Source organism: Trichosurus vulpecula, chromosome 9, assembly GCF_011100635.1.
Source record: "Trichosurus vulpecula isolate mTriVul1 chromosome 9, mTriVul1.pri, whole genome shotgun sequence".
NCBI lineage: Eukaryota > Metazoa > Chordata > Mammalia > Diprotodontia > Phalangeridae > Trichosurus > Trichosurus vulpecula.
In genome coordinates, this window is record NC_050581.1 from 193,077,324 (window position 1) to 193,102,150 (window position 24,827).

The 24,827-nt window shown below is 47.2% G+C and overlaps 1 protein-coding gene across 2 annotated transcripts in view; it reads left to right on the forward strand.

Annotated features, from left to right (window-relative positions):
- Window positions 1-24,827, forward strand: part of ARHGEF3 (Rho guanine nucleotide exchange factor 3) — a 180,983-nt gene that overhangs the window by 85,576 nt on the left and 70,580 nt on the right. Inside the window, exon 1 of one of the 2 annotated variants that reach the window (XM_036739134.1) lies at window positions 21,518-21,897. The exons of the other annotated variant lie outside the window; for it this stretch is intronic. Within the exon in view, the coding sequence (XP_036595029.1) occupies window positions 21,802-21,897 (96 nt within the window). The 5' untranslated portion in view covers window positions 21,518-21,801. Of the gene's footprint in view, window positions 1-21,517; window positions 21,898-24,827 lie in introns of those variants that run through there. 2 annotated transcript variants of the gene reach the window in all.

A 24,827-nucleotide genomic window follows, 5' to 3' on the forward strand; every position in this document is an offset into this window, starting at 1 on the left:
AAAATTACTCGCCTGCAAAATTAGCCCCGATCAGCAAGTGAGCAGAGCTTCGACCTTCACCATCCCCATGATCTGCCACGTTCTCTGGGACCAACAGAATCTGTGTGTTCCTCCCAAACAGTCTCGGCAGGAACCTCTTGACCCAAAGTCAACGTTTAACTCCTGATTCAGCTGGAATGTCAGGGTCAGAACTGAGCCAGCCCCTGCTTCTGCACTGACTCATGCAAGGAACCTTGTTGTTCTCTGATTCAAGTGGGGAGGACGTTTGAGCAATCCTGTCTTCCTCCTGGATGAGTCTGAACGCAGAAACATCCTGGCTTTAAAAGGAACCTTAACACACTTTTATGGAGCACAGGCTTAAATAGTTGTATTCTTCTTATTAATAGTCACTCTGCAATTTGTAGGGTCCTTTGTGTGTTATCACCTTGGATTCTTACCACGGGGAGGTGGTGAAAGCTAGAGCCAGTGTCAGTGACAGGAATTTAAAATTGAGGAAACTGAGATGCAGATACAGAGGTGGTTTGGCCCAGGTAACCTGAGTCACCTAGTCACCCAAGCAGTGATTTTAGAAACACAAACGATACCATTCTCTTCCCCCTCTGGTATTTGCATATCTATTATCTCCTTTACCTACATAAGATAGCCTCTTCTGTCAGACAACAGACATTTATTAAGCACCTACTGTGTACCAGGCATTGTGCTAAGTGCTTGTAGTCATGTGTCTTTAAGAGCATCATGTTAGATTGACTCCCAGATGTTTCAAACATTTTGTAGTTATTACGAATAAGATTTCCCTTCCTGCCCTTTCCTTCTGGATTTTGCTGTTGCTATTAAAAAGAAATGTTGTTGGTTTGTATCCTGCTGTTTTATTGAAACTATCAATAGTCTCTTCAACTTCTCTTTCTACTCCATTCTAGCTGTGTGACCTTGGGGAAGTCACTTAACTCCCAATATTCAGCTAGGGTTTCTTAATCTGAAGCCTGTGGAGTGTTTGAGAGATAAATGAATAGATAGATAGATAGATGGCTGGCTGGATGGATGGATAGACAGACAGACAGACAGACAGATAGATAGTTGGATGGTTGGATGGATGATAGATAGATGGATGGATGGATTTCAGTATAATTGGTTTTCTTTGTAAAATCCTGTGTTCTGTTTTATGTTTTATTTTTAAAACCTTCTCAGAAGAGTTCTGTTCATCAGTTTCACCAGACCGCCAAAGCCCCTGCTCTAGAGAAAGTGCCGAGGGAGCTGCTTTGTCTGGGAATTCCCCTCTACCCATGAAATCACAGATCTGATCCCTATCCCTCTTAGTAATCATGATGTTTCTTTGCTGGTTCTGAGGATTTCCTAATTAAGCCAGCCTGTCATCCCCAAACAGGGATATTTTTGTCTTCTCTTTGCTTATACTTATGCCTTTAATTTCTGTCACTGTTAGCACTAGCATTTCTGTCATTATGGGAATTAATAGTGGGGTGGGGGGAGCATCCTTGCTTTACTTCTATATTTATTGGAAATGCTTCTAGTCTTTTCCCTTCGATTCATTCCTTTGTTTCCATGGATTTTTCTCAGTGAGTAAGGTGGTGGCTTAATAGGAAAATGTAACCTCTTAGTCATATGGTTTGTTTTCCTTTCTGACCAGAGGTATTGACATTTACCTGTACAGGTGGCTGGTCAAGAGGTATTCCTCCATGGTCCTTGTCATTTACATAAGTTCTTAGGTTTTTGGAGCTGATGATATCCACACATCTGCAGAATTACATTAAAGGACCAATCTCACCCCGAGGCAGCTTTTTCAAACATGCCAAAGCCTTCCTACGGATGCACACATTCTCTGTCTCTTTTCCTATATGTATTTATATGTATATATTTATTTATTTACGTGTGTGTGTATGTGTGTGTAAGTGTATTTACACACTGTTTAATTATTTTGTGAGGGCTGAAAACCCAGCGCCCTAGAAACATCCTCCCTAGAAATGGAGCGCAGATGACTGTATATTTGAAGAATCATTTATTAAATCACTCTTTAGCCTGATGGTCATGCTTAATAAATCCTTGTTGAATGATTGATTGATAATGAAACCTCAGGCCCCAGCCTCCAGGGCTCTGATAGAAGACAGTCAGTCAGTTGTTTCCAAACTATCATTTACTACAGACTTTAAAACCAGCCCACCAAAGACAGGCAACAAAATGCCCCAGTGAATAAAAATCTTCTTGGGGGCCAGACTTTTGTTGTGGTCCTTGTCTTTGCCTTTAAACTTCTAACACTGAGCCTACAGTAAAAGGGTTAATCAGTGTTTGTGGTTGTCTTGACAAAGAGTTTGGTGAATGAAGAAGGGGTTTACTCTCAGGGTGCTGTTATGGCTCCCCTCGCTCAGCTTCTAGGAAGACAGTATTTTTTCACGGAAAAAGGCAGCATTTTTTTCTAGAAAGGGAAGCAGAGATTACAGAGACAGTTCAGGCTTCGACAAGAAGAGGTCAGGTCAAACTAACCTCACTTCCTTTTCTGACAGGATTTCTAAATTAGTAGATGAGGTAGTTCTGGGGACATCTCTGGTCTCTCTTTTAGCTAAGCTTTTGATAATGGATCTCGTGTTTTTCATGTGAGGAAGATGGAGGAATGTGGGTTCAGTTGGGTGAGTACAGAACCAGTGGGATGGCTGGCCTCCAAAGAGCATTCATTGATACTTCAATGCCAGTGTGGCTGGGGGTCTCCAGTGGAGGCAGCTGTGCCCAATTGGCCCTGGGCACACTTTTCAACAACATAGGTCTGGGAGAGGCTGGAATTGTATTCCTAATCGTCTTCACCACCGTGCACAACTGAACACCTTGAACAGGAGGTGCTTTCCAGAAGGATGATTACCCCTTACTTTTCAGTCTCTTCCTAACAGATGCAGTTGCTAGATGCTGCAGTAGATAGAGTGCTAAGCTAGAGTCAGGAAGTTCTGAGTTCAAATCCAGCCTCAGATACTTCCTAGATATGTGACCTGGGAAAGTCACTTAACCTCTGCCTTGGTTTTTCCAACTGTAAAATGGAGACATTAAAAAGGCTAAAAAACCGCTAGTCTAAACAGAGAGAGTGGATAAGCCTTAATAAATAAAAAGAGAACCAAACAACCCCCCATAAAGTCATTTTCTAGACTCCATCAAGGGATCTTTTTCTGTGGCGGTTGGGGTACAGAAATAGACTGGAGAGCTTGCTGCCGCAGGCTTGTTGCCCAAAGGGATTTTGAGGTGATTATCTCTTCTCAAGTCCATCTATTGGGAGGCAGCCAGATGCCCAGTATAGTTGAGACACTCCCAGATCTTCTCTTTGTCATCTGAGCAGGTGCTGGAGCTTCTTTGTGAGGGTTCAGCAGGACATCCAAGGTATTAGCAAGGTCTTTGTAGTTCCTTCCAGCTATCCTGGGCTCTCTTGTGATGTGAGCTGGGTGTCTGGCCTTGTAAAGGTTCAAGAGCCCCCGGCCTTCAGACACCCTGAGAAATTAAATATCCCCTGCTTCCTGATCAAAGTGGGTAAGCCTGAGGTGTGTTTCAGGGCTGAGGACAAGAGCATTTCTTTGTTGAGTTTGAGGGTGTTCCCAATGGAGTAGAAGCAATTAGGAGCTGCAGCCACACATGGGTTGTGGGTAATTTCACCCAGAAAGCAGTGACCTCATGCCACAATTAGCCCTTGCACGCACATCCTACTCTTCTCCCATTTTCTATTTGCTGAGATGCAATACCCAAGATACCCCAGACATCTCTCTTCTACCCTGCACTTAGTTTAGACCCTGGGGTAGAGAATAGGCATTGGATTTGGAATGAGAAAGACCTGGGTTCAAATCCTGCCTTAGACATTGACTAGTTCTGTCAATTGGGAAGCATTTATTAAGCGCTTACTGTATGCTGGGCACTGTACTAACTACTGGAGGTACAAAGAAAGACAAAAACATCCCTTGGCCTCAGGGAGCTTACAATCTAATGGAAGAGACAACACACAGATAACTGTGTTCCTAAAAGAGAAATACAGTGTCAATGGGAGGTGATCTCAGAAGGAAGGCCCTAAAAGTAGGGGATAGGGGTGGGGGAGAAAAAGTATGGCAAAGGCCTCTGGGTTTTTTGCTGAGTCTTGAAGGAAGCCAGGAGGCGGAGATAAGGAAGGAGAGTCCTTCTCAGCCAGAGAAAAGGCACAAAGTTGGGGTGGAGCATCGTGTGCTGGGAACAGCAAAGGCGACAATATGGCTGGATTGGGGAGTAAACCCTAAGAAGACTGGCAAAGTGAGAAGGGCTTTAAAAAGCCAAACTGGGGGTTTTGTATTGGATCCTGGAGGCTGGAGGGGGCCAATGGAGTTTATTGATTAGGGAGAGACCTTGGGTGAGTCATGAGCTCCTTGGGCCTCAGTTTCCTGATCTTAAATGAGGGGGTGACCTTCTAGCTCAGGATGAATCATCTATGTTCTTTATTTGACAGGTGCACAGCTATTTGGCTCATGACATGAAAAAATCTCCTCCTCCCTAAAAAACGCAATGTTCCCTGATGTAACAGCAGAGACTGATCTTTTCTGTACTTGAGCTGAGCCCACGTAATTTGAACATAGTCATTTTAAATGATGAGAGCTCAGCTGTGCCTCCTCTCAGGACCCCCACCCGCAGCCCACGAACTCCTCCCTTTGCCTGCCCCTGACTGGCAGGGAGCCTCTGAGAGCAGGACAAGAGGCGGAGGCTGGCTCAGCTAATTCACTCACTTCTATTCTGTTAAATCTGCCAGCGGGGAGAAGCAGTGACTAGGAAATGCTGCTGAAGGAACTGCTTTTCACTTACTTGTTTGGTTAGTCAGCCTTTCTTGGTGAACTATGTGCAAGGCAGCGCCCACTTTGGCAGGGGGGGGGTGCACACTTGGAGGGGGGAATACGCTGAAGCATAGACACACAAGCCTTGACCCTAAGAGGCTGGCTTTCTACTTGGGGAGATGAGACATAATATAAATTGCTAATGCCCCCCCCAAAATTGATTTTGCATACTCTCAGTATAGTTTGTATATAATTATCTGCAGGCATAGGATTTCCCGCAATATAGTGTTAGCTCCCTAAGGGCAGACGCTGCCCTTTCATCCTTGGTGCCTCGCATAGGGACTGGCTCGAAGTTGGCCCTCAGTAAATGACTGCTGTATTTGGAACTGGAAGAAGCTTTGGAGATCACTCAAGGAAACTGAGTTTGAGTGACTTGATAAAGAACCCACAACCGGTATGTGTTGTCTGAAGCCCTATTTAATCTCAGGTTCTCCTCAGAGAAAGAGTCCTACACTGCCTCTCCAAAAAGTATCCATGATGACTCAGAGCTCTAGAGCTGGACGGGACCTTTGAGGTCACTGAGGCACATAGTAGCTGCTTTATAAATGTTTGTTGACTGACTGAATGAAGGGGGTCAGGCTGTGGGATCTCCTTCCGATTCCCATGATCCTGCCTACAGCTCTGAACAGCAGAAGGAAACAGTGTCAGAGGGATTTAAATAAGTTTTGTGGCTGATACTTTTATCAAATTTTGGGAAATTTCTCAGACTTTGAATCATGAGACCACAGGCATAGATCTGGGAAGGCCCTCAAAGGCCAGCTAGTCTAACCTTCTTGGTTTACAGATGAAGCCAGTGAGGCCTGGAAGTTGAAGTGACCTGCCTACCCATGGGGGCTGCAGGGAGAGGCCAAAGTGGCTTCCAGCTCTTGTCCCTGACTCCCAAGTTCAAACCACTTGGGCCCAGCCTCTCCCTCCATGTACAACCTTCACAAAAAAGCTCAGCCTGTTCAAACCCTGTTCATCTTGGAGAATTCTATTGGCCTTGCCAGCTTTGTACTGGCTGTGCTCCCTTTTCCCAGGGCCACCCTTTCCCTTTCAGACCAGGGGGGTGTCACAGGATAATAAATCACAGAGTTCTTTGTGTCGAACCCCCCCTGCCCAGCGTCTGTTACCCCGCTTCCCTCTTCCAGCATATCAGATATCCTGCCCAGCCCTGAGCCAGCTGCAGATTTGGTGAGTGTGCCCTCTGTCTCTTCAAAAAAGGGGAAACAGGACAAAGCTAAAGGGAGCTTGGCGGTGGGGCCCTTCCTCTGGGGAGATTGTAACTATTACATCGGTGTTCCAGGGCGGCATTTAGTCAGCTGTGTCCTCACCTCTCAGGACTCTCCTTCCACCTCCACCATCCCAGCTGGTCCCCACAGATAAAGTCATCACCAGAAAGAAGACAAAAAGCAGCCTGACCTGGTGGGGACAGGGCAATGCATCCAGGCCAACCTTGGGTGGTGTGACCCTGGGTAAGTCACTGTCCGTGCCTGGGTGCCCCTCGGTGCTGTTCCACAGGGGCAGAGGAAGCTCGCTCACTAGGAATCCTTCCATCAATGCAATCCTAGCACTTGTCCTAGCAACAACAGCTCTTCTCCCCTTTGTTCTACAGAAGTTCAGAGACTGGCTCGTGTTCACCAGACCAGTAAATGTTGGGGGCAGGACTCACCTGACTTCAAGTCTGGTGTTTCTGTTGGGTATTTAAAGCCCTTCACCAGCTCCTTCCTCCTTTATCATCTGATTACGCTTCACCCCATCCAGGTATTCTGTGGCCCACTGACCATTCCTTCTCCCTTCTCTGGGCTTTTGCACTGGCTGTGCCCCATGCCTAGAATGCCTTCCCTCTTCACCTCTGTCTCAGGACTCTGTGACTGGGCCCTTCTTGCTTCTCTCCCCTGCCTCCCTGCCCTCTGACATCACCTTCCATTCGCACAGTGTGTCTCTCAAATGCACAGAGCTCCTCAAAGTCACAGAGTAACTTTTGTGACTCCAGCCTTAGCAGCCTGTCTGGTACATTTTGTCTTTGTTGTTCGGTCATTTCAGTTGTGTCCAACCCTTTGTGACCCCATTGGAGCCTTTCTAGGAAAAGATACTGAAATGATTGGCCATTTCCTTCTGTAGCTCATTTTACAGATGAGGAAACTGAGGCACACTGGGTTAAGCGATTTGCCCAGGGTCACACAGCTAGCGAGTGTCTGACGCCAGATTCGAACTCAGGAAGATGAGTCTTCCTGACTCCAGGCCCAGTCCTCTATTCACTGTACCACCTAGCTGCCCTGTATGATACATAGTAAGTGCTCAATAAATGTTTGTTGAGTGAATCAGTGGCTGCTTTTTCCACTCTCATGAGTTGTCGTTGAGCCTGTTAGTCACGTCTGACTCTTCGTGGACCCCATTTGGGGTTTTCTTGGCAGAGATACTGGAGTGAATTGCCATTCTCCAGCTCATTTTACAGGTGAGGAAACTGAGGCAAACAGGATTAAATGACTTGCCCAGAGTCACACAGCTAGTAAGTTCACTGAGGCTGGATGCACCAATCAGCTGCCCCACTGTCGTGAGGGACTTTGTAAATGCCTTTGATAAAGCCAAGATATACTATTCACGTATTCTCCTACTTTACCAGACTATTACCTCTATCCAAAAAGGTGGCGGGGGTGGGGGGGGTGGGGGAGTAAAGGCTAATTTGGCATCTGACTCATTTAAGACATTTTCACCTTCTTTTTATTGCTGCCTTTTGTTTTTTCTGTCAAATTTATTTTGCCTTTCCTCCTGCCTTTGATCAGCTGGGTGCAGCGCCTCAAGCCAGTTCTTTTCTAAGTGCTTCCAGAATCCTCAGTTTAGTCATCCTATTGGCCCTGGGTACCACTCTTCCTCCCAGGCTGCTTTGTCACCACCCAGTCAGAGGCTCGGTGACGGTAATGGACATCTCCTGTCTATTGAATACCAATCTTGGGGCTCACACTGGGCTCCCTGGTGGAGGTTTTCCGTAAAGTGACTGCATCGGTCCCTGTGGCATGGTCTGAGAAGGGCCTGTGATGGCTTGGACAGAGTGAGAACCCTGGATGGGTCACTCTGGCTCCGGTTGGTGTCACTCTCCAAGGGGCAGCTGAGGGACAAGGGATGAAGAAACAGAAGGCTTCTGTTTGCCTTGTCTTCCTCCTTCCCTTTTCCTTCTGATGATAGACAGGAGTTAGTCTTTTGTGCCGAATTTGGAAGTTCATGAAACACTATTTGCAGTACCCCTAGGCAGTAATATATATGTGAAAAACAATTACTTTGTTCCAGACACCCTACCTTTGTTGAAGGGCCAATGTCGTGGGAGGGGGAAGGAGGGGCACTGGTGAGTTACCTGCTGGTCCCCTGTAGGATGGGTGAGCTTGTTCAAATGAACAAAGAAAGGCTCTCCAGCCTGAAAAGAGTCTGACATGAAAAATGTTGGTCTTTCTCCCCCTCCATCACCACACACCTTGTAAACAAAACCTCCCTAACAGAACTCATCCAAATTGTATCCCTACCCTCCCAATATCTTATGTTCTTTTGTGGAGAGACATTTGTCCATGTAAGTACATAAAAGGTCATTTGGAGCAGGGAATAGAAGACATGGAGGGCCCCTATCTCCTGATGAGCATTCCACAGAAGGCAATGGCGGGTGTGGGCAGGTGACTGACACACCAAAGTGCTCTGAAGAAAAGCAGGAAGAAAGAAAATCTGCAAGGCACTATGCAGCAGGAAGAGAAAGTGGGCTGGTTTTGTGAGGAGAGTGAGAGATGACAGGTGGACAGCCAGTGTGTTTACAGTTTGGGGAGGGGTTGAAGAAGGCCTGTGGCATGTTGGGTAGACCCCACACAGGGGACTTTGGGGAGGACGTGGACATCATTCGGGCGGGATGGGCAGGCATCGATGGTCTTCGATCTCTGCTGGTGGAAGGATGAGCTCCCACTTCCATCGGAGCCTTGGAGTTTTCTTTGGGTTAAGCCAAAATCCTTTGTGACTTCTCCCCATAAACCAAGCCAAACAAGCCAATCCCTCTCCCACAAGACTGCCTTTGAGACACTTGAAAACACTACCATGCTCCCCCAGTCTTTTCCCTTCTAAGCTAAACACCCCTCATTCCTTAGTTCAGAGCCTAGAGTCAAGGACTCCTGAATTTAAATGTGGACTCAGATACTAGCTGTGTGACCCTGGGCATGTCACTGAACTGCTATTTGCCTCAGTTTCCCCATCTGAAAAATGAAAATAATAATGACCCCACCTCCCATGGTTGTTGTAAGGATCAAATGAGATATTTGTAAGGTGTTTTGTGAATTTTAAAGTGCCATAGAAGTGCTCTCTATTATTGCTAATGACAGCTAATGATGATAAAGTCTCAGTGTATTACTGTCAGTATTTCTCTTCGATGTACATTGCACAGATGTAGCATATTCTGAATGAGAATTTAGATCTCAGAGCAACCAGGTTGTACCTCTAATTTGGGTGGTTTTAACGCAGATTTTCCCAAATTCCTCCTCTACCCAATAGAACCAAATTGGGAGAAACATCTTGATTCTTGTGTCTGTCAGTCAGTCAGCAAGCATTTATTAAGCTCTTTCTGTATGCCGGGCACTGTGTCACAGAAGAAGGTGCAGTTCCTTGTGACCAGGAGCAGACCCAGCCTGGGGTTAAATCTTAAGGTGATGCTGGTACCTGAATCCTAAATAACCTTTGACCTTTTGGGGGCGGCAGCCTTTGTTCTGGCAGGTGATAGGCCAAATTCTGGTGGGTTTTGCCATTTTGTAGAATACTAAAAATGTGTTGTTTCTATGGCATTTTGGTGGAAGTATTTGGTTACTTTGATTTGCTGTCCATATATAGGCTTCCTTGTAGAGTGGATGGAGGGTTGACTTCAGCCTGGAAGCCTCGGGTGCAGATACTGCCTCTGATACATTCTGGCTGTGTGTCTCTGCCCCAGGCCCCCACTAAGACTTTTAAGTTCCAGATGGTTCCAGTATGCCTTTGGATGTGGCGTGTTCTATAGTTGTGGTTGCTGTCCACCACATGCAGCCCCCGTAAAGTAAATCCTGATGAAGCAGGGATTATAACCCAAAAGGCTTCCTTGTACCTGATGCATCCTCAGACCTGGTCCAGCCACTTTGGACATAAAAGGGACCATCCTGCAGGCCAGAAAGGAAGTTGTGACTGTGGGGAGGATTTACAAAACAAAGAAACTTGAGTCCTGCTTAGGAACAGGCTGCTCTTTTCGTCCAAACACCCCTGAGTAGGGCACCAAAGTAGGAACCAAATCTTGTTATGTCATGCACAAGTGAAGGAAGTGCCTATTCTAAGCACCGGGAGGCATTTCTGTGTTATTTGTAGTCCCAAATGTGGTTTCACTTAAATGCTATTTCCAGGCAATGAATATAATAACCTCTCTTGGAGTTTCAAGCACTGTTATTCATTTTAAGTGTCTTCCTGAGGGCATTTAAAGTGCCCCCTCCCCCCACTAGAGGTAGCATTTTAGTTTATCCACATTAAGGGTCAAGAGGGTCTGAGTTTGAATCTTGCCTCAGGCACTAAAGATCTGGAGATAGAATGGATGTTACCAGAAGTACAAATACTAGTACCTTGGACAAGTCTCCTCTGTAAAGTGGGGATAATAATAGTCAGTAAGCATATATTAAGTACCTACTATGTTCCAGGCATAGTGCTAAGCCCTGGGGGAACAAAGAAAGACAAGAGACAATCTGCGCCCTCAAGGAGCTGCCAGTCTAATGGGAGGAGCCAACATGAAAACAACTATAGACAAACAAGCTACAAACAGGCTAGACTGGAGCTGATCATAGCCCTGAGCTATGATAATGGTGACGATCCAATTAGATAATGTACCGATGGTGCTTTACAAACCTCAAAGCGCTGAATAAATGCGAGCTCTTATTGTATCATCATCATTGTTATTAATTATTTCTTTTCACATTTGATATTCAAGGAGAAAAGTATACAGATGAACTTCCTGATGGAAACATTTTAATTTGTCTTTTCAAGGAGCCTTCACGAAATGTGGTTTGACCTAGTTAAACCACAGTGCAAGCTGCATCGATCCATGCATTTAATTAGTGCCAACTGTGTGCCAAGCACGGGGGACACAGATACCAAGGAAGATCTGAAAACTGAAATGACAACAGACCCATGGATGGGATTTTTATTGCAGTCAAAGATCTCCATGCACCTCTACCCCCAATAGCATAAAATTGACCTAATTTTTGTTGTTCAGTCATTTCAGTCATGTCTGACTCTTTGTGACCCCATTTGGGGTTTTCTGGGCAAAGATACTGGAGTGGTTTGCCATTTCCTTCTCCAGCTCATTTTACAGATGAAGAAACTGAGGCAAACAGGGTGCAGTGACTTGCTCAGAGTCACACAGCTAGAAAGTAGTTGGTCCTAGGTAGCAGAATAGAATGTTCGAGCCCAAAGGGATTGTAGACGCCATTTTGACTTCTCCCCACCCTCCCATTTTCACCAGTGAAAAAACTGAGACGCTGATAGATCAAGCGAGTAGCCCACCCTTACATCAACTAGCAGCAAAGCCTGGTGGAGAGCTCGGAGTCTCCGTCTCCCAAGGTATTGGTCTTACTCCCACAGATGAGAGCGATCTTCCCTCTGTGCCCAGCAGTCAAGCCTCCACTTTGAAAACGGCCTCGTAGAACAAAACAAAAAAGCAAAAGCAAAGTCACATGCTCCGAAACCTCAAATCCTCCATTCCGTTCCTGGATGCCAGTATCAGAATCTCCTCTCTAGTCCAGAATGAGGGGAAACCATGGCTCAGTCTGTTTCCTCATCTGTGAAATGAGGGGAATGGGTTTGATGCCCTCTGAAGTCTGTGTCCCTGTGTTCTGGGTTTCAATTTCTTCACCTGTAAAATGAGGCGATTGGGGTCAGTGGATTTTAAGATTCGTTCCAGGTCTAAGTCTAGGGTCCTATGCAGTTTAATTGAAGGCTGCAGGAAGATTTGAAGGGAAATACCATTAGCCTTGCACCCTCCCCTCCCCCCATTAATTTTGTAATACAGAAATACGTTGGCATTCTTTTCACTTTCCCAGCTGGTGTGTTGGAGCAGGCCCATTTGTGTTGTTTTCTGTTTTTTTTCCTCTCTCTGGAACACTATTTCTTCTCCATTCAAAGTTTCTTCAGGAAGTGGAATTTAATTTTAAGGAAGGAAACTACCCCAAGCCACCCTCCCCATCCCCTCATTCCTGCTTCAGATTGGCACAAGGGACTTGACCTATGGAATCCAGGGAGGGAAGAAAAGTCTGTCATTTGCTGTGCTCCTGAGTCTGTGGTACAGGGAGACCCTTCCCATAGGAATGGTGCCAGGGTGGGGGAGAAGATGTGTTGGCTTCGTTGGAGTTCAGCTCAGGAAACTGGACGGCCATCGAGTACCTAACTTCAGAGTGGCACGAGGAAAGCGTCTGGGGAAAGAATAGTGAGCCATTGTTTGGGGTTCTTTTTTTTTTTAACGGTTGGGTTGTTTTTATAAAGTTTCATGAACAGGAAACCCAAGCAGAATGCTGATCCCTTGGGTTTTAAGGATCTGCCTGATCATTCTTAGATTTATTTTTGAACATTGATGACAGGCAGTTCCAACACATCTGGGGTACAAAGAGTAACAAGACCCAAAAAATGCAGAATCAGAGTTAAGAGCTGGTGTTTCAGATTTTGGCAATAACCCGGCAATGAAAAAAACAGTGCCCAGCGCAGAACGATTTTGTTCACCAGCCAAAGCCAAGTGCACAGTGTTTACTCTAATAAATACCCTAGAAAATGTCATTAACATGTGGGAACCTCTAACCTGCATTAAAAAGGGTTTCCTGAAGCACAGGCCTCTCCCGTTTCCCCGCAATATAATTTGGCCTTGCCATGGATTGTTTTTCCTGGAAGATGATTTAATTTTCAGAAGGAGGTCCTATCGGGCCTCTTGCTGCCCCAGAGTTTCAGTCACAGACCTGCCAACTTGGGAGAAGTGAGAGAGGCTGCCTCGCTCCTGGAGGGCATCTTGGCATTGCCTACCTCTTAAAAGTTATGTCTCCTTGTCTTTTCCTGGCAGCCCTGAGCCTGTCCTTATAGCATCCATGGCATCTGGTTTTTCTAAGCCTCCAGGCAAGTCATCAGGGATTATTAAAGTTTGGGAGAAGCCTTGGGTGGGGGGTGGGGGGAGCGCAGCAGCAGTGGAGTTGGTGTTAGTTGGAGCATTCCCTTTCTCCACCTTCAACTTTCCCTCCCTCTCTTCATCCCTCCAACTCACTCACAAATGAGAGAGATTGAGCAGGCTTGGGGCACCTTGGGGAGGAGAGTGGCATCTCTGCCAGAAGGCATCATGGGAATAGGCAGGGGCACCCTACGGACAGCTTCCATTGCCTGTGTTTTACCTTCTTTGTTAGAGGCTTTTAGCCATTAATTTCACAGGTTGACAGAGAAGCAAGACTTTTCCTCTTATAAAAAGCGGTTCAGGAATTTCTGACCCTTAAAAGTCAGCCTAAAATTTGGAGTTTAAGGAAATGAATTAGGAAGGGTTGAGTGCCCCGCAGTGCTTTATTTTAGAGCAAGCTGAAGAACGGGATGAGGCTTGGACTGATGTGTAGAGGGGAAAAGCAAAGAAGAGAGCAGATAGGATCTCCCAAAAGCTGGAGCCTTCTCTCCCCACCCTCAGGCGTGAGCATCAGTAAGATCGTGCTCTGCAATAATGGGGTGAGTTATTGGACAGGTTGTATGTTTGTGCGTGTGTGGATGTGTGTGCCTGCACGTGGACGTGTGTGTGTTTATGAAGGCTTGGAGGAGACAGAAAGTTTCCAATAATTTCTTTGTGGGCCACTATTAACCCTAAGGCCTGAGAGCATAATACTAACAGTAAAGTTTGTACAACCTTCAAATAAACTGGAGATTAGGAGGCACTCTCTCCCTCTGGCTGGCTTCGCAAAGTCAGTGCCCCGGGGCTCTTCACCTTTGTTGTGTCCTGGCCCCCTTGGGCAGTCAGTCTGGGGGAGCCTTTTGGTCTCTTCTCACAATCCCAGTTGTAAAGGAATTAAATAAAATACGTGGATGAAGAAGGAAAACAACTTTTTCATATACCCTATGTTCCAGGTAAACTGGATTTCTGGCTAGTTCCCCCAAATGTCCCATATTTGTCCACAGCCAAGCTTATGCCCATCCTCTTTTCCAGGTGCAGAAAGCCCTTTCCAGCCTAACCCCTTCTCTCTCCCAGTTGAAATTCTGCTCATCCCTTCAGCATCACCTCCTAGAAACTGATGCCTCACTCTTCAGAATCCTCATGCACTGCCTGCTGATTTCTTCAGTGACATTTTGCCAGATTCTGTATTGTACGCAGGGCACTCCTTAAAGCCTTAGAACTGCACTAAGACTTTGTGGACACCCTGGATTTATTTACACTCCAGTCTTATCTCCTTTATTGGGTTGCAAGTTTCTTACAGTTTTTACCCAATCTTGCCCAATCTTGGGCCACCAGGCTACTAGGTGCACATCGCACATCCCTCCCTGAGCTCGTCTGCTCACTCTCTCTCTCTCTCTCTCTCTCTCAGAATAGAACTCAAACAGCATTCCAAGGGAAAACTTATCACTCAATTGCCTTATGACCCTGATCACTGTTCTTTCTGACTTCCTTGTCTAAAACTCTTCTAGCCCACCACTCCACTAGATTCCTTTCTCTATTAGAATATAAGCTCTACAAGGGCAGGAGCTGTCTTGTTTGATTTCCATCTTCAGTTCTTGGCATACTATCTGGCACAGAATAAGCACTTAATATGTTATAGGCACACATTGGTCATTTTTTTGTCTTTTTTCCCATAGTGCCTTGCACACAGGAGGAGCTCAATAAATCTTACTGGACTGAAAAAATATTTAGCTCAAAGACATAGAACTAATCATATATTATTTCTTGAATTCTTCATACAAGACCAAAACACATTCTCATTGACATAGACACAGACTTTACACCTGATGGTGTGGTGTCTCCTTTGGTATATACTACATACGTACATTAAAGGTGAGAGATCATATGAACCTGTGGAGAAAGTAAGTACTGATGTCATTGTGTTCTTTCTGAGATCCTTCTTGACTTAATCTTTCCAGAGTAATTGAGAGTGAAGAGGTTAGGTAACTCCGTAAAATAGAGCCAGAAATGTCGCCATCTTGGAAAAGCACTCCATCTAGCCCCAGGGAGGGGTGTGTGTGTGTGTGTAATATTTCCCAAAATATTTCTACTTAATCACAGCTTTTGCATTTCTGCCCAAGGGCAATTTAAGTTTTTTTGGCAGAAGCTATGCAGAGAAAGATGATGCTTTCATACGTTCTATTTTCCTAAATTTCTTAAGGTGATCATGATGCTTTCTGTTCAAGTTTTTACTGCCACCAACATGTTATAAGCTTCTTTTGTGAACCAAAACAGTAAAAGCCCTTTCCCTTCTTTTTTCCTCTCTTTCTGTTCCTCCTCCTCCTCCTCCTCCTCTTTGGGATGTCTGGTTCACTCATCAAAGCCTAGCATGTTTCAATGCAGAAAAGCAAAGATTCACCAGTATTGCTGTTGACATTAGGACAGAGACCCATTGTCTCTTTCAGATAAATGTTCCTTGCCAATTGTCTTTAATAGATGGTAAAAGTGGAAACTGAACATGTTGCTGAGTCTGAAGCCAGCAGGGCCTATAACACCTGAGCTTGGCACAGTGCTTGGCACACATTAGGAGCTTTTAGTTATTTAGTTGTGTCCAACTCTCCATGACCCCATTTGGGGTTTTCTTGGCAAAGATACTGGAGGGGTTGGCCATTTCCTGCTCTAGATCATTTGACAGATGAGGAAACTGAGGCAAACAGGGTTAAGAGACTTGCCCAGGGTCACATGGCTAGTAAGTGTCTAAGGCCAGATTTGAACTCAAGAAGACTCATCCTCCTGACTCTAGGCCCAGCACTCTACCCCTTGTGCCACCTAGCTGCTCCAGTAGGTGCTTAATAAATAAATGTCTACTGAATTGAATTGAATCTGGTCATTTTTTCCGTTCCCCCTCTGCTGCATATTGGGGTGGTCATAGCCTTGGTCTTGCCGTCACTCACGAGTGTCCCACTTTCACATCCACTCTCTCAGGAATTTCCTTTTAATAATCATAATCTTTTGATGATTCTTCCCCTCCCTGCGTCTTTACCCCCTCCATGGTTCCCACTCCTTTCCTAGGCCCTTAGCCCTACTCTGACCACACTCTCCTCCCTTCCCTTGGTAAGCCAGGCCAGCTCCATGTGACTGTCCATTCTGTATTCCATCCCCCGCTCTCACATCTCACCAAACCCTAGCTGGGCATCAATTATTCCCATCATCTACCCCCTTCACTTCCCACCTCCTCATCTAATGCTCCAATGCCACCATCCCATCTCCTCCTTCATTCTGATCTTGGAGGGAGACCAAGATCTTCTTACCAAGGCTAACCCCCCCTCCATGTTCCCTTGATGTTCCCTCCAGTTTTCTACAGCAGATTACCTCCACTGTCATCCTTACTCTTTCTCTGATAGAAAGTCTTCTTCCTTCCCTTGTCTCCCCCCACCTTTGTACATCACTCTGGGAGGGTCAGGCTGAGCTTCCTGTATAAGGTAGCACCTGAACTGAGCCTTCCCGGAAGTGAAGGACTCTGTGTGGTAGCAGTGTGCTCCAGATGTGGGGGGCTCCCCATGCAGAGGCATGAAGGAACAAGCAGAAATGCTACATCCCCAATGCCAAGCTTGAGCTAAGTTTGCCTGGAATTAGAGTTTGTGATAGTGAGTAAATAAGTCCAGAGAGGTCAGCAAAAGCCAAATTATGAACGGCTTTCAGAGGCATTCTTGTTTTATTTCTGAGGCAATTGGGAGTCACTGACCATTCTGGGGCAGGCGAGGAGTACGATCAAGCCTGCGTTTAGGAAGATTGTTTTGGCAGCCAGGTGGCAGATGGACACTGTAGTTTATGGTAGTTGATGGTTCAAACTCAGATTTCTGGGTTTAAAATGCACTAAAAAATTTTTCATTTAAAAAAAAACTAAACCAGTGTCCATGACGTGTTTCTCCAAATTAGTGAGTAGGATTAATAAGGAAATGATTTTAAACATGAGCATAGCGTGGACTGATTTCTTTTTTTGTCCTTCAATCTGTCAGTGAGCTCCAGGCCCAACTTGGCAAAGTTTATCACCACAATTTCTCCCTTAGAACTCCATCCCCAAACTTCCAAACTTACCCAAGTGGCATTAGGAACGAGGACTTGCTTTATCCCATCTGTATCTGACATGTATTTGGCATCATCATCATCATCATCGTCATCTTCATCATAATGACTGACATTTATATAGCACCTTATGGTATGTGAGGCAGTTACACATATTCTCTTTAGCTCTGGTTCCTTTTTATAAACATTGATACCTGGTAAGGAAAGAACTCTTGTAAGAGATGCCATTTGAACTGAATTTGAATTGAAGGGAGTGGGGCTTCCGAGAGGCAGAGAGAGAGAGAGAGCATTCAGGTCTGGCAGGGGGCACAGCATTTGTAAAACCATGGAGGCGAGAAGTGGGTGGGAAGCAACAAACAGGTCAGTTTGACTGGACCTAGAATGAATGAAGGGGGATAGTCTATAAGCTGCCTGGAAAGATAAGTTGGAGCCAGAGTTGGAAAGGTTTTAGATGTCAAGCAGAGGAGTTTGTACTTTGTTCTAGAGGCAATAGAGAGCCACCAAGCTTCTTGAGCAGTGGTGTGACATGGTCAGATCTGTGCTATAGGAGTGTCAGGTTGTTGCTGGGTGGGTGATGGCTGAAGAGGCTGGAGGAAAGGAGGCCCTTAGAACAGACTCTTCTTTTTGGCTTGTATTTCCAGTGCATAGCACAGTGCTGGGCACGTAAATGCTTTTTGACTGTTGACTGATTGACTCTAGTGATTCTTGGAGCAAACATTTTTATCCAGTGATCTCTTTGTTTTTCCAAAGGCAAGGAGATCTCATGGAAGGAGAGGAGAGCTGGATTCCTTTTGAGGGATGGTTTTAACTAGGTGACTGCCAAGATCCCTTCTGCTTCTGGAATTTAAGTTCTACCTCCATGCTGCATGCTAGGGTGACCCTAGGCAAATCACCTACCCTTTCTCAGTCTCCATCTTCCTTTCTGTAAAATGGGAGTAACAGCGCCTCCCGTGCTGGTAGGCTGATTTGAGTGAAGGCTTTGGGAAGTACCCTATGAATTTGAGTTATCATTATTTTGCTCCCTCCCCACAGGTGTCTGCCCACCTCCTCAGCCCAGTCACCTTAGAAGAGGCAGCACCTTGGTGCTTGGCACTGCTCCTGGAAATACAAAACCAGGTGAAACATTTTATAGGATTATAATGTTGTGTGGGGAGGGCGAGTCCTAAATGAAGCTGATTGTTAAAGCAGAGCTAGGCCATAAGCCCATAAATGCTCTCTCTCTTCCCCATCGCGTGCGTACACACACACACACACACATACACACACATACGCATCGAGACTCCTGAGGGCCCAGTAAGGCAAGACTCCCCAGGCTGGAGCAGGACCGTGTACTCAACATCCCCCATCATGCTTTGGGACCACCTTTTAGGTAAGAGATGATGTATGCAACGAGGTCCTTTGGGTCCCTGACGCCCTTTTGGTCGGTATCCAGGAAGGACCCGCCTTATCTGAAATATGGCAAATAAGGTAATAGGCCAACTTAAGTGTATTTTGAAAGGATGCATTGAGGAGTTGAAATAAATTGTGAATCAGAGCTCACTGAGGGCAGGCTCTGTTTCATTTAGCTTGCCTGGTCCCCTAGCACTTAGTGAATTCTTATTGATGGATTTTCGTGGCTTGAATATCATTTAACACATGTGATCATCCCTTGCTCCACCAGGGGTACATTTCAAATAAATCTTCATTGAGTTTCCCCCTTGGGGGGCATGTGCTTCTCTCTCTGACACCAGGCGCTAAGCCTGTCTCTCTACTGAACACAAGGGCTACGACCAAGTACCTGTGAGACTTCACCCACGAAACCCCAGCTCTGCCACAATAGAGACAATATAGGGAGAGGGAGAGACAGAGACAGAGAGAGGGAAGGAGGGGGAGAGACAGGGACAGAGAGATGGAAAGAAGGAGACTCAGAGAGAGGGAAGGAAGGAAAGAGAGAGACAGAGAGAAACAGAGACAGAGAGGGGGAAGGAAAGGCAGAGAGATAGCAGAGAGAAACAGAGACAGAGAAGGGACTGTGTTGGTGAGATCCAATCCAGTAACAATTATCATCACAACTGTTACTGTTAAAGTTTCAGAAAGGCCCTGGTCTGTTTTGGTCAAGAAGCCTTTTCTCCTGAAGCCCTCTCCTATAGGTCTATTCCTCCTCCCCCAGTTATTACTATAGACTCCTAGCTCTGGAGCTGGAAAGGGACCTCAGAGGCCATCTTGTCCAATTCTCCCTTATTTTACAGATGAGGAAACTGAGGTACAGAGGGGTTAAATGCCCACCTGGGCATCACCAAGGGCAGCATCTGAGCCAGGATCTGATGAGGCCTCCAGGCCCTCTGTCTCCAGCCTGAGACAGGGCTTTTCCCTCTCTCCCTCCCATGATCAAGCTCAGGTAATTGTAGGTTTTCTTGTCCATTTGGGAGGTGGGGCATGTAGGGGACAGAGATTGTTTTTGGTTAGAAGGCCGTAGGACCATCTATTTAAGCTGGAAGAGTCGTCTGAGTCATTTTGCTGATGAGAAAACCGAGGAGCAGAAACATGGTGGGACTTGGCCAAAGTTACCCTGTAAGTAGAAGAGACAGGAAGTGTCTTTGTCCTAATGTTACTGATGAGGAAACCAAAACCTTAGGGGTTAACTGACTGGCCTCCAAATACACAGCTAAGTGGCCCAGCTGGGATTCAGACAGAAGTATCCTAACTCAAAAATGAAAGACAATCTTTCCTTGACTACAGAGGCAGGCCAAGTTCCCAGACAGAACTGGGCTGCCAGAGCAGCCTTGGGAGAGGCTGCTCCAAGCTCCCTCGGCTCATGAGTGAATCATTGAGGCCAGGAGTGAGAGCAGCCACTTAGGTTGAGTCTCAGTTACCCTACCTGTAAAATTCGGACTATCATAGCACCTACTTCCTATGGTTCTTGTGAGGATCGAACATACTCGTAAAGCCCTTTGCCAGCCTTAAGCTGCTAAACATGGTGTCCCAGAAGATTTTGAGGCACTCTATGAATGCTTTTATTATAGAATTATTATTAGAGCTTTGAGCAGCACTAGGTCTTTTGGGACCCCCTATATAACTGGCACATGGTAAATGTTTATTTAGTTCATTTATAAAGGTGATGACAATAGCTAGGAGTCAGAGAGTGACTTAGGGGTAGCAAGGTTCTTCCCCTAGCCTATATCATCTCATTTGACACCCCTGCCCCAACAACCCTGAGAGGTAGGCACTGTTTCCTACAGATTAGAAAATGCAGTCAGAGAAGGGTTAAGTGACCTGTGCCCAGTCACACAGGAAGAAAATGACTGAAGCAGCTGCTATGAACTTCATTATTGTTGTTAAAATTATGGCATGCAGGCATATTATTCAGTTCAAGAGCCGCCTCCTGGAGAGGACTTTCCCCATTCGATAGTGTTTAGGGCCCACCTCTATTCCCTCAAATTATATTGTATTTATTTTTATATATTCATTTTAATTTTTATTCTGTATTATCCCATCCCTCTCCCATAGGGAGGAGGGGCTGGCTTTTTTTTTCTGGGGTCTCAGCCTCTAGCACAGTGACTGGCACACAGTGGGCACTTTATAGGTGTCTGCTGAATTGAAATTCTGCTGCCTCCTTAAGGACCGAGTACCAACCAGGGTGTGGCTTAGGTACCAGGGAGCGAGAGCCAGGAATTAAGATGTTTCCTTCCCCAAGAGCAGAAGCTGTTCTGACGTGCCCAGCCTTCGCCCACAGCCCAAACAACAACAGGGACCAGCCCTCTTTCCTTACCCGCCCCCCAACCCGCACTCTCTCAAAGGAAAAGAACAAAGTGTCTACCCAGCTAGTCGCTGTAGAGCTCAATTTTGGTGGGTTTTTTAATGGAAATTAAACATCATCTGCCAAAGAAGGTGGGGGGAGCAGTTGCAGAGCACCCTGTCTGCCCAATCTTTTGTGATAAGGGCACCCTCGGAGTGGCATTCTTGAAAATAGAGGCTGGGAAGGCTGGCGAGCTAGCCAGCAGGGCACACAAAGGGAGCCAGGGAAGATGTCTGGCTCCCCTAAAGGGACTTTAAACACACGCTGGGACTCCGCTCCCCAAACACCGCCCCTTCCGTCCACCTCCTCATGATCCAGCTCCCCAGACCACGAGCACCGGTGGCCCACAGAACGATCCACTGGGGGGGGGGGGGGGGGCGTTGCGGAACCAGCCCCGCGGCCGGTGTTCGTCTGAGACTGAGGCAGCCGCTGGGGAAGCGGTCCTTTCTCCGGCCACGCCCACCTCCCTCCCGGGAAGCTGAATTCGGGGGGGATAGCCCCAAAAAAGAGAAGTGGGGGCAGAGAGCTGCACAGTCCGCTTCGAGTGCTTTCCTCAGGTTGCTTAACGTGTGAGTTTCAGTAAGCGGCTCCTTGGCTCCGACTCCGCTGGGCGCCTCCCCCTCGGGCCGCCCCCGCCCCTGAGCCTCGGGTGGGCGGGCTCGGGGCTCCAGCAGAATCGAGTTACGCGGCCCGTGGGTCGGTGAGTCCGTCGGCTGCCGGCATCAGCTGCAGCAGCCGCAGCCACCCTCGCCCGCCCGCCGCCTCTTTCTTCGGCTCAGCCGCCCAACGCTCCGCGCTCAGCCCGAGCCCGGCAGCTGGCAGGCTCGCCCGGCCGGGCATGGTCCGCGGGGGCTAGCTACTGGGCGCATGCCGCGCTCCTGCCGCCGCCGGGCACCGTGGAGGTGACACCCAACTTGGCCTTGGCGTTTCGCGCGCGCCCGGAGCCCGCTGTGACCCCCGAGGCGGCCGCGGCGCCCCCGGCTGCCACCATGGTGGCCAAGGACTATCCCTTCTACCTCTCGGTCAAGAGGGCGAACTGTGCGCTGGAAGCGCAGACGGCCAGCTGCCCGGCCAAGGACACCGAGGTATGGCGCCCAGCCCGGCTCTGCCCTGCGCTGCCCTGCCCGGGCGCGCTTACCCCCTTTCTTCCTCTGCCTGTTTACCCCTGCCCCCCCCCTCCCTCCCTGGCAGCCTTCTCTCCTTCCCCTTTCTTCCCCCCTCCCCCTCTCTCCTGCTGCCCTCTCTCTCTCTGCTCCTGGAGGGAAAACACTCTCTCTCTCTCTCTCTCTCTCCTCTCTTTCTCCCTCTCTCCCTCCTCTCTGTCTCTCTCTCCCTCCTCTCTCTCTCTCTCTCTCTCCCTCTCTCCCCCCTCTCTCCCCCCCTCTCTCCCCTTCCCTCTCTCCCTCTCTCTTTTCCCCTTTCTCTCTCCCCCCTCCCTCTCCTCTTCCTCACTCCACCTTTCTTCTTTCTCTCCTTTATTTCTCTCCCCCCCCAACACCCACACTCACTGTGGAAGACCCCCTAGAGCCACTCCTTTTCACCCGGGCCCCGCCGATATCGTGCCAGCCTGTGCTAGCTGTCGGTGCTTCTGTCCGGCCGAGGAGTGCCCCTTGTCTCACCCAAGCCAGATGGGGGGGGGGGGGGGCGAGAGGACTGCCCAACTCATCTCATCCTGGACTTCCTTTGGTTGGGGTTTCGGGAGGAAGGAAGGGCAATGTTTGCAGACCCTCGTGGGGGGTCCTGTTTGCAAACCCCGGGACAAACAAACAAGGGACCCGCTGGCCCCTCGCCTTCTCCCCTCTTCTAGTGGCAGGTGCAGTTAATTCCGTTGGCCCTGCGCTGGCAAGTGAATGATAGCCAGTTATCTGTAAATGGAGGGCCCAACCAGAATGAGTAAGGGAGAGAGAGAGAGAGCTAAGGAGCAAGCCCACTCAAGGGGTGGTGGGAATGTGACTATTGGGCGAATCCTTATCTTTTAGAGATAAAGGGCTGCCCGAGGGCCCTGGATCTTCCAGAGAGTCTGGTTTAGTGTGGGGTCTGCCCTCTGCTCCTTTTTCCTTAGAAAGCCCAAAGGGAGAGGGGGAGGGGGCTGCTTTCCTCTCGCATTGACTTGGACAAGACAGACCAGGGTATTCATTCTTTGCTAGACCTGGGCAGAGGATCATTGCTAATATACAGTAGAGGCCCCTTTGTGGTCTGGCCGGTCATTTCCTGATCTTTAGATCACTGGTCAACACACATCCTGGAAGCACGGCCACCACATTCATTTAATTCAAGTCAACCATGGTTTCCTTAGCCCCTGCTTTGTGTGTTGTGCTAGGGTGGGCACCTGCGGCTACAGAGACAAAAGTGGGCCAGGCCCTGCCCTCCAGGAGCTTTTTTTGGGGGGGGGGGAGCAGAGTGTGATCCATCCCACCTGATTGGCTTGGTCCTGTCCCCAGCCCTAGTGCTTGGAAGGGCTCGGTGAGTTTCCTGGGTGAGCTTCCTGGTTGTGTCTCCGTAAATTATGTATATTCCTCAGGGCCCCATCAAAGATTCATCACCACCCACAGTCCCCAACTTGGAAGCTTCTGTGGAGAAAAGCATCCCAACTCTCCCTTATTTTAATTAGTTTTATGTTAATTTGAGAAGAAACTTTCTTCCCCTCCTCCCCTTTTTGCTAGTTTACTCTTAGATTTTTACCAAAAAATGCTGGTTTTAATTCTGCTAGAGCTCACAGTACCTTGGGCTCCCTACTTGGAGTATTCCTAATGAACTTTACAGGGTGTAGGGGGCGGCTCATATTTGAATGAGCTAAACTCTCTCACCCTGAGCAGAAGGGGGCCCTCTCAGAACAAGAGAAGGTAGATGGCAGAAATCTCCGCCCCTCCTTTAGAAGTGTTTTTCAAGTTTGACTCGCCTTCTTCATTATTTATTACCTGAAGGCTCAGAGAAAGGAGCTCCTTCACTTATAAGAAAGAAAACAACTCCAGGCTTGCAAATGAAATGGAAGAAAATGAGATCTCTGAATCCTACAAGCACCGGGACTTGGGGCTTCATTTATGTGGGGGGTTCTCAGATGAGGGAACTCTATACTGTCTCAGGGAAGGCTGGAGAACTTGAGGGGTTGACTCACTTGGGGCAGAAATGGTACTTGAACCCCAGCTATTTTAGCCTTCTTACTCACTAAGCTTTGCTGCCTCTGAATCTCGTTTGCAACCACTGAAGCTGGTTTCAGGAAAAGCTGAGTTCAGATCCTTCTTCTGACAACTTCATTAGCTATGGCCCTGGGCAAGTCACTTCAGCCGTCTTGGTTTCCCCATCTGTAAAATGAAGCTAAGGACAGCAACCAACTCCCAGGATTGCTTCGAGATAATAATTGTAAAGTGTTTTGCAAGCCTTAAAGAACCATATAATTATTAATAATAATTAATACTGATTTTCCCCTTGCTTCTGGGACCCAGACTCCAGTGTTCCCCCTGTTTTTATTTTGTTTGGGACGGGGCCCTGCAGAGAACTTCTGGAAGAATTTCTTAGCAAGACTGGTAGACTTCCGTTCTTTTCAGCCCAATGTTCGAAATCTGAGTTTACAGCATTGCTCCTCCAGCCCTTGGCCATGAGACAGCTTTGTGCTCTGACGGATGGACGCAACATTTTGCAAAGAAGCTTAAGTGACTGTGGAGTAGACATTCTGTATCTTTCAGTCTATCAGAAGAGTACAGGGTATACCAAAAAGGCTTGAAGACTTTTGGGGCATCCTGTGTAATGAAGTCAGGCTTACTTCCTACTGAGCGGGTAACCAAGTGGTAATGCAGCTTTCTGCCACTAGGTGACCTCAGTATAGAAAAGTAATTCAAAATAAAGTCATTTGACAATCCAGCATCACTATTGGATCTGTCTTTCGAAAAAGGATAATTTTAAACAGAACTTGGCCTTGGGCATTGCAAGGAAAATATCAGTTTCTTGTTTTAGTATCTGATATTTATCATTTTCCTCACCGAAATGACACACCCATAACATGGAGGAAAGTGGATTC